The 10,515-nt window shown below is 41.2% G+C and overlaps 1 protein-coding gene across 2 annotated transcripts in view; it reads left to right on the forward strand.

Annotated features, from left to right (window-relative positions):
- Positions 1-5,166, forward strand: part of Agxt2 (alanine--glyoxylate aminotransferase 2) — a 41,062-nt gene extending 35,896 nt beyond the window's left edge. For both annotated transcript variants that reach the window (XM_028767549.1, XM_028767551.1), the window contains exons 13-14: positions 25-123; positions 4,443-5,166. In XM_028767549.1, coding sequence (XP_028623382.1) covers positions 25-123; positions 4,443-4,550 — 207 coding nt within the window. In that variant the 3' untranslated portion in view covers positions 4,551-5,166. The remainder of the gene's footprint in view (positions 1-24; positions 124-4,442) is intronic.
- Positions 5,167-10,515: the final 5,349 nt, after the last annotated feature.

Consider the following 10,515-nt stretch of genomic DNA (forward strand, 5'->3'; position numbering starts at 1 on the left):
TTTGTTTTTTAAATCTATTCACAGATAAGCCGCCAGCCTCTTCCTAAAACAGAAGTCAATCAAATCCATGAGGACTGCAAGGACATGGGGCTCATAGTGGGTAGAGGTGGTAACTTTTCTCAGGTAAGAGAACGGGCCGCCTGTGAGGTAGGGTCTCCTTGATAGGGCACCTAGTTGTGCTTCCTCTGCATTAGGACAAAGCTTGCCTGTGGTAAAAAGAAACGGACAAAAGATAGCTTGTAGCCACTAGAGGGGGATGTGGTAAAGTGATTCCATTATCCATGTTCTTGTAGGCAAAAGAGAGGCATAGAAAGGCCACACAAACTAACCAGACAATTCACAGTGTAGGTGATGATCCTACCATGACACTTGTGTAACATATACATGTCACATACATATGTATTGCACTGTGTATTAATTAGTTCTAACCCCTAAGATAACAGTGATAGTCATTCTTTACTCAGCTCTGAAGTCTGACTTTGTGAACCTGGTGTTTTAGTGGTCATTAGAGCACACAGCACTCTAAGATGCCCTATATGATCCCAGAAAGAGAGATCAAGGACCATCCCTAAACACAATCCCTGATGCAGAACTCAAGATCGGCCCCTCAGTGTCTTTTACCCTCTGCTGGAATAATGCAAGACAGAGCTCATCCTACCCCATTCTGGAAGATATGCCCACTCTATCAGGAGCCTGGTCTGACCCTGTGCCCTCTTGCTGTTGTTGTTGTTGTTGTTGTTGTTGTTGTTGTTGTTGTTGCTGTTGCTGCTGCTGCTGTTGTTGTTGTCACTGCTGTTGTTGTTGCTGTTGCTGCTGCTGCTGCTGTTGTTGTCACTGCTGCTGCTGTTGCTGCTGCTACTGCTGTTGTTACTGCTGTTGCTGTTGTTGCTGCTGCTGCACAATATGACCTGCCTCTAAATCTCACACCATCAGGCCACTCACCAGGATGGGTTCTACAGTAGAGATTCAACTGTGGGGAGTGACTTCTGCTCCCTCCAATATTCTTTTTCATTTCCTCTTAATCTCCCCCACTTCAAAACCCTTTCTTTTATGAAGCATGGTCATTGCACATATTTAGGGAGTGCTTTGTGATGTTTTGATGCGTATGCTAGAATGTTCAAGAGATGATGCTTCTCTGTCTCCTCACATACTATGTGGTTTGGGATGGAAACCTTCCAAATGCTTTCTTCTGGACTTCTAAAATATGTGATGCATTGCTGCTATGTTTAGTCTCTCCAGTGCCGAATAGAACACCACGCTCCTTTCTTATAAAATGTGATTTGATATTTCTACCCAGTTTAAACGGTCCTTGTTCTTCCCTTGGTCCTGCTCCCTTCCTGGCTAACACAATGAATACAAAAAGATCCACTTCCTATCTTATGTTTGTCAGAGGAAACTGAAACAAAACAGACAAGATCCCTAAGGAAACACTAGGAATGGTTGTCTGTTCATATCAAATATTGTATCTTAATTATTAAAATCCTAACTTATGAAGATCTGAAATAATTGTCCACTTGTTTAGCTTTTCCTTCAAATTCATATTAAGCAGCCAGTGGTATGCCACGAACCAATACTACAATGATAACTTTGTTTTGATCTTATTCTTCATTGAGCTTATGGGAGAAAGAAATAAAACACAAAACTACAATACAGCATATTAATTTCTTTTGTATATATAAAATGCGATACTGTGGAAGGAAAGAGAACAGATGCCCAGGCCAGCCATTCTGGCTAGCACAGCCTTAATTCACTATAAAAATAGCCCAAGCTTGAGGAAAAGCTCAGCAAAGTGCACAGAGTTGTCACACATTAGTATGGCTGGAGCATCAACTTGAGGTGATAGGTAAGGATAGGTAGACATCTTATTACCTTGTCAGTTGCACTTCTTGATATATTGTACATCTTGACCATGCCAAAGTACTATTATTACCCTAACTTTATAGATAAATAAAAACAGTACCTAGACATTAAGTAACTTGTCCAGGTCATATAACTAGTGAGTGCATTGCTGAGTCTGTTCTCTGAGATAAGACAGGAGTTAGGGAGTCTGGCAGGGACTGAGGGTGCTGTCTGTGCTTCAGCAGTGGCTGTAGGAAAAGAAGGTCCGTTCTGGTGATGTTTTGGAAGTGAACTGCATAAGATTTGGATCTGACAATGAGCAGGAATCAAGGCTGAAACCCTCATGTCTGGCTTGGCTTAATGTGGGCATTTGTCTTTAAACGTGCTCCATTTAAGGCACTTTGGAGCACCAGGTTTGTTATTTGAGTATGTGCTTAAGTTGGAATGACTGGGGTAAAGATTATAATTTGGGGTCATCAGCATGCAAATGATAAAAAGAGGAAAAACTGGGGATGTCTAGTGTCCCGGTGAAATGTTCAGTGCGGTGAAGACAGCTCAAGGAAGAACTTCCTCCAGTAGACACAAAGAGGTAGATGGTATGACAAGAGTTCAGAGGAATATGGAATTACAGAAGTAGAAGACCAGATGATTGAGAAAGGGGATGCCCAAGTGTGAAAGTATAACAGAAACAAGAGGGAAGAATGTGACCTGGGAAATTCCCAGTGGATCTCACGTCTTGCAGATAACTTTAGTATAGGTATTGTCGAGTTAATAGGACAGAAGCTATGCTCCAGATGGTCAGGATGTGAATAGAAAATGATGGAGTGAAAACCCAAAGCCAGTAAGCATCAGGCAAGTCTTATGAATAAGATCTGATTAAAAGCAGGGGAAAAGCATATGTATTACACCCGCAAGACGCTGAGTGTCAACTCGGGTTTTGCTTGGTGTATCTGAATCGGGATTATGTAAGATCCAAGCATCTTACCGAGACTGCCGGATCGGAAGTTGAAGGAAGGTCAAAGATTTGAGAGAACATGGGAGCGTTTCCTGGAATGAAAGTGATGAGTCAGGGAGGGGTCAAGAGAGAGGTGAGCCATTCTGAACTGAAGAGTAAAGACATCATTCTCTGAGCCTTTGGGAAAAATAGAAGAATGTATGTGGGAGTAAACTGGTTTAGAGAAAGACTGTGTCGGGGAGGTTCAATTTTCTTCAAGGAAATAGGAACCGTGATTGCTTATGAAATAGAATGGGAGGCATACAAGTTGGTTTGAAAAAAAAACTAAGAAGAAAACTCAAGGTTTAGAAGAGAGCTAAAGGAAGATGAGAGAGGAAGAGAATATTCTTGGAAACCAGCAGAAGCTGAAGGCTGTGAATATGTGGTAGCACCACTCGGGTCTCCTGTGTGGGTTTCATACATTTCTCAGCTCCTACACATAGGAACAAAGCAGTTTATTTACTGTCATCAGCACCGAGACTTGGCCATACAAGTGAGGTAACGTGAAGCTGGAAATGCTCGTGACATGACAGGCAAGAGAGTATAGCTCAGTTAGCTTTGTTCGCCAAGCTTTGAGACAACAGAAGGGAGAGATCAGAATAGAGTGATGGATCAGAAGATAACAAAGGAATGGGGGGAGGGGAGGGCAAAAATCCCTATAAAAATAATGGGTGCAATGGGAAACAGCAATTGGCTTTTTCAGGCATTGATCCTGAACATGAGTAGGTCTAGACTAGTGGACACGAAGCCGGTCGTTAGGAAAGTTGATGTTTTATGACGGCAGAAACTGTGTGTGAGGGAGGTGGTGAAGCAAGATCTCGGGGATGGCAGTGGAAGGACATGCAGGTAAACAGATGGCAGAAACAGATGCAGAGGCTTACACCCGAACAGTAGATGGAGCTCAGGGAGTCTTAGGGAAGAGTTAGGAGAAAGATTGAGGTATCTAAAGAGGACAGGGACTCCACAGGAAGACCAACAGAGTCAACTAACCTGGACCCCTGGGGAGTCCCAGAGACTGAACCACCAACCAAAGGGCAAGCAGAGGCTGAACGTAGGTCCTCTGCACATAGGTAGGAGATGAGCAGCTTGGTCTTCATGCGGGTCCCCCAAACAGCTGGTGCAGGGGCTATCCCTGAAACTCTTGCCTACCTGCCCGCCTATAGAGCCTGCACCCCTAAACGGACAGCCTTGTCTGGCTTCAGTGGGAGAGGGTGTGCCTAGTCCTGCAGGATATGGGTGGGGGTTGACATGCAGAGGGGGGCTTCCCCTTCTAAGGGGAATGAAGGAGGACTTATATGAGGGGGTACTGAGAAGAGAGGAAGGGCTGATATTGGGTTGAAAATAAATAAATAAATAAATAAATAAATAAGTAAATAAATAAATAAATAAATTTAATAAAAAGTAAAAGAAAAAATTCAAAGCAAGTTGATAGGAGGATTTGTGTAAGGAAGGTGAAAGATCTCGGGAGGGAGGAGGCAGAGCCTAACCTAATGAAAAAATGTCAGCAATGTGATGAAAATAAGGTTTGGGGACCTGGTTTAGCCCATTTCCTGGAAGTCACGTTTGATTCTCTGATGATTCAAGCTCTATTTTCCTCTGCCCGCCTCAGACTTTCCGCATCGCGCCCTCGATGTGTGTCACGAAGCCGGAAGTGGATTTTGCGTTTGAAGTATTTCGCTCTGCCTTAACTCAGCACATGGAGAGAAGAGCTAAGTAAGACGAGCCATGAGCCTCAAGAGCTTCTCAACTATGTGCGGAGATGAATTTGAGGAATGTTGAAAAACCACAAGCATTAAATTAAAAAAAAAAAAAAACCTGCAGCCCTCTATAGTAATTGTAAAAGACGTGATGGACTATCTACTGTCCATATTTGTCAACAGAGCCCCCATTCTCCTGAGCATTCCATCCTTCAGGGGAAATTCATCTTTCAGAATAAGTCTTAGTTTGTGTAGATTAGTCTGGGCTAATATTACTTCCCATTGCATTAACTGGTTGGTGAATGGATACATAGTGAATGAGTCCCGAAGAAATCCTTTCCGTGCTACTACTCCTGAGAAAACATTTCTTCAGGCTTCAGCTCAGATGCCTCTTGTCACACTGGAAACTCAGCACCTCATGATGGGGATTCTTAATTCACTCTAGGCATCTGGAAGCCATGAAGATAAAGCCTAGTCACTGTGCCACATCTGGAAAGTGGCTGGAATGCCACATCTGGAAAGTGACTGGAAGCTGAGTGGTTGGTAAAGTCAGTGAGTCATTGACCGTGAATCCTGGAACCACTGTCTCAGAGTTTCTTGATTTATGAAATAATAAATTGATGGTGCTGCTTACAACTTTTAATATTTTTCATTATTGCAGCCCAAGGCATCTTGGGAAACAATGCAGAAAATACCTTAAGGACACAGCTGTACTCCAAACCTTTAACTCCCTAAAAATATCTATTTTTTTCTTGTGTGGTCAACATCATCTCATTTTCATCTAAATCCTTCTTTCTACTATGGCAGACACATACATAATTTCCAAAATTCAAAAATATTCTTTGATTAGGTGATAGACCTGTATCTAAGAACTGGCAATATTCTTTAATTTGACATACTCATTGAAATGTATTTAACAGTAACCTTCATATAATTACCATAAATTACAAAACATACTAATTACAGAGTAAGTATGAAACAGAGCAAAAAAGGCTGGGGATAGTCTGTAGAGTGTTTGTCTCACAAATAAAGAGACTTCTGCTGGATCATCTCCCATATATAGTAGTGGACACCTATGTTCCTCCACTGGATAGGCTGAGACAGGGGAATTCCTGGGACTTACTTTCCAGCCAACCTAGCCCAATTACCAAATCCCAGAACAGTGAGAGATCCTGTCACAAAAAACAAGGTGTCTAGCCCGAAGGAATGACATTCTAGGTTGACCCTTGTCCTCCTCACTCACTTGTACACACCCTCCCAAATTAATAATTTTAAAGTCCTGTTCCCAGGAGATACAGTTTACAAATGTGTTCAGCCTAAGAATTCTTTTTTTAAAAACATCAGAGTACATGAAGCCTATTAAAAATAATACTGGCAAACTGATGGAGACCTTCTCTGGAACAAAAACCAAAAAGCAACCAAACAGCTAACTTAATCATGTGATTGGATGTACATTTAAAAATATATCCTAGCTTGAAGCTGTGTCCCGATTGTCTTATCCTTCTGTGATGTCTCTTTTAACACATCCTACATCTTGCTACCAGATTTGTTTCCATCCGGCATTGACTTAAACATAGCCTTCCTTAGTGCAAAGCCTCCCACCTTCTTCCCAATGTCCCTCAGACAAATCAAATTCCCTCAATGTGGGACGCCATGCTCGCTAGGATCCCAGAAGAGCAACTACTGGAAATGTTCAGTTTGGTTGGCACCATGGGAAAACCATTGAATTAAGAGAGCAAAGCCCTTGCACTCTCTTCTTGGGTCTCCTGCTTAATTTGCTACAAATGACCTTGAACAAATATTTTAGCCTTTCTTAGCCCCAGTTTCTTCTAGCTAAATGTATTAACTTGCCATTATTACCTTTCTGGACTTGTCTTAGGAGAGGATTCAGTGATAGAAAACTCAGAAAACTGACGAACCCTGCAAAAGACACAGTCCTTTCAAACTATGTCTTCCTTCTTTCCTTCGTAACTACCATTTTCCCAGGAAGAGTTTCTGTGTTCCATTTGTTTCCTTGCCTCCCAAGCCAGCCCAGCCCCGTCCCAGCCAAGCCCAGCCCAGCCACTAGAGTCTCAGTCCTACCTCTCATCATACAGGCTGGGTGGCGGTGGCACATGCCTTTAATGCCAGCACTCAGGAGGCAGAGACTGGCATATCTCTGTGAGTTCGGGCCCAGCTAGCCTGCTCTATTGGGAGAGTTCTAGGACTGCCAGGACTACATGGAGAATTCCTCTCTGGAGGACAGGGAGGGATCACACGGATGGTTTCCTTATGGCTAATTCTGTCTCCTAAGTAACTTCTCCTTCTTGCATATCTTTCATGGCTTCTGAAATGTGGTCTTCTTTCTCAAATGACTTTCTCAGTCTCTTTCCTAGAATGACCTCAACTTGATGATTAAGTCCTGAGCTATCTCTTCTGCCGTGTTGTGTTCTCTGCCTGTAAACAACATATCCACCTCTGAAACATGGACCTGCTCTAACTACACCAATGACTTTTAAATCCCAGGTTTTTCTCTGAGCTCCAACTCCAAGATTACAGTTTTCAGATACATTTGCTTGGAAGCCATGAGAATATTATAAATTGTAAATCACTCTCTTCTGTTCAATCTTATTTATTTATTATAACCTTTTATCTCAAGTTTATAATTTGGATGCTTGATTTTTTTTCTCCAAATTATCCTTTAGATCTTTGCTTGATTAAATTGTATCATGCTTTCTCCATTATAACTTTTTCATCATAACCTATTTATATCGAAATTGCCTTAATTTGGGTGATCATATTTGCTAAACAACTTAATCTACCTCTTATCCCATAGAGTAGGTTATGGCAGGCTTGTGGTATTTGCTCTTCCTCTAGGAGCTGCCAGAGGCCATGCCTTTCACCTTTCAATACTGTTGAGCATCACTGGTAGTGTCTGAGATGGATCTCAGTGCAGTTAGAAGTTTCCAAGCCCTTCCCCATCCATTTTCCATATGAAAAGCTAAGGCTCTCATTCAACTCCCACTTTGTGTCTGATGTCTCTTAATGCTTTGAGAGTTCCCTATTGTTCAAACTCGTGCTACTTGGCTTTACACACACTTTGCACAAAGCCCTCTTCTTGCTACATTCCCATCATTCTCACTGCACCATGTGCCTTGACTTGGCATCTGTGTTCACAGGAATGTTCTTCCTCTCTTCTTTTTTCAATGGAAAATGTGGAGTCAGAGACTTCAGACAAGAAAGTAATGCTTCTTTCTTAATGATTCCTCAAAACCTTCCTGTTCCCAACAGTACTTTTCCAAATAAAAAGAGAACAGCATTGAAAAGGAAATGTATGGCAGCCATTTAGGTATTTAGTGGAATATGAATATGAAATAAAACTCAATGTAAGGCCAAGAACAATAATAAAAACCAAAGCCTGTTTTTTCACTCAGGCTGTGGTCCCTAGGGATTGCAGAATAATATACAGTATACATGATTTTTCTCCCTTCCATTTTCCGGGAAGGGGACCTAAGGGATCTGGTCATTGAAATAAAACCTTGAAATAAAACCATCGAGTACATTCCTTTCAGCCTTCTCAATCCGACAGAATAATGTATATACCTCACAGTATAATCTGCTAGTCTTCCATTTCCACTGACAAAGAGTCATCTTATATTAGCCTCTGGTTTGTTGTTGTTTTGTTTTCTGTTGTTTTGTTTTGTTAGAATACTTGAAACTAGATAATTTATAAAAAAAAAAAATAGAGGTTGATTTGGGTTCACAGTAGCTGTTATTATGAACATGTGATGAAGATGGCTTCAAACCACAGTAAAGCAAAGAGACAAGTGGTGTATACAGAAGGAAAAAGACATGAGGCCAACCTGCCCTGTCACAAATGGCTGGGTAGTAATTATTATTCCAGCCTGGAAAGAAAATGGACTTACAAGAGAAAAGAATATCTATTTATGTGAGTCTCACCCTCATGACCCAGCACCTGTCACTGGGTCTCTCGACACTGCCACACTGAAGATGAAACATGCAAATCCTGACAAAGAACCAACAATGCAATTCCAAAAGTTAGCCAGATGCTGGGCTCTATCTCTGGGCTTTACAAGGTGCATGGCTCTACCCAACTCCCAGATGACCAGGGGAAATGGTAACTCTTGAAAAGAGATGAAGATGAACACATGCATCACAGACTGAAGGCAGGAAGGGTATGACTTGGCGCATTGGGACACTGGATAGCCTATCATTCCTCTTCCTAGTTTCTAAACAGGAAGGCATCCTTCTTTGTTCCATTTGGAGTCGTGGGCAGGCATTTAACACCACCATCTTTCTCCCTTCCATTTTCTGCTCTACCCACAGGAGGTGGGCTATAAGCCAGCTTGCATAAGACAAGGAGCCTACATTCTTGCCAACTTTTTTTTTCCCTTTCCTATTAAAACAGCCTCAAGTGAAGACAATGAACATTTAGCTCAAGTAAACTTCTTTCCACACCTGGAACATGTTGATAGTTAATCATGTAATTAGAATACAATAGCAAAATATTAGCAACTGTTTTAAAATATTTTTAATGCCAATCCACTCAGAAGGGCATAATTTTTTTTTAACTATGCAAGCTTGGGTTATAAGATTAATGATCAGAATTATTGTCAAACAACACTATAAACAAGTGACAGAATAATAAACTACACTTTTGTTTGGATCTTTGAAATTCCATTCATATATCAGTGTAGCATTTAACTTTCCAGAACCTTTGTTTCTCGCTATTCTTAAGAGATTGTTTCCAGGTCCCTCTGCAGATACCAAACATGAGAGTGCTTATTCTATTACAAATATAGCAAGCAAGAATGAAAAAAATAAACAAATAACAAGTAGCAGATAACTAGAAGCAGTAAACAGTAAGATATACACATAGCATCCAGCAAATGTGAATGAATAGCCTGATTCGAACAGCAGAGAGAAACAGAGCATCAGAGCATGGGCTTATAGCAACTGAAACTGACTGGGGAAGTTGGGCCAGAGGGCTGAAGTTGCTGACTGAGCTTCTCTACATGGATGAGTTTCCATCTACTCTTTCCCATCTCAGTAATTTTTATACCCATAGGATGAAAAATAGTAACCTGTGTTGAAAATAACTTACCTTTTAGCTGTTCTTACACCCTTAGCTGCTGGCTTTTTTTTTTCCTCTTGCCATTACAAAGCTAGGAGCTAGCCTGACCCAGAGCAGGACACTTACAGAGGATGTTTGTTAAACATGTTTGGGTCTGTGACAAAGGAGGGTCTTCTAGTTGCCAGAGTATGCTTTCGATGAACTTAAGCAACATATGACAGCTTAACCAGTATACGATGATGCTCAAATCTTTTACTTAAACAGGCAGACATAGAATTTGCATATGGCTTTCAAACATATATCTTAAGTCACAATTAGATTACTCATAATACATAAGGCAGTGCAAAGTTTAATATTGCTTATGGAATAAACACACAAAAAAAAACGGTCTGTACATGTCTGTGATGGCTATTCTTAGTTGTCAACTTGACTACACCTGGAATTAACTAAAACCCAAAATGGCTGGGCACACCTGTAAGGAATTTTTGCTTAGTTTGATCATTTGAAGTGGGAAGATCCATTTCTAATCTGGATCTTTGAGGTGGAAAGACCCAATTTTAATCCAGGTCTTTTGAGGTGAGAAGACCCATCTCTAATCAGGGGCACCCCTTCTGCTGGAAGCCTATGTAATAACATGGAACAAGAAAGACTCTTTTTGCTTCCTTGTTCCTGGTCTTGCTAGCATTTCTTCACTGGAATTAGAGCCTACTTCTTCAGGACTACAACAGCGTAGCCTGAGAGAGCAGAGACACCAAGATTTGTGGGCAGAACAACTAACTACTGAGTTCTTGATCTTCCATTCATAGGCAGCCATTGTTGGGTTAGCTGGACCACTGCCTGTAAGTCATTTTAATAAATCCCCTTTAGATAGATAGATAGATAGATAGATAGATAGATAGATAGATAGATAG

The sequence above is a fragment of the Grammomys surdaster genome, unplaced genomic scaffold (genome assembly GCF_004785775.1).
Source record: "Grammomys surdaster isolate TR1022 unplaced genomic scaffold, NIH_TR_1.0 174, whole genome shotgun sequence".
Taxonomy (NCBI): Eukaryota; Metazoa; Chordata; class Mammalia; order Rodentia; family Muridae; genus Grammomys; species Grammomys surdaster.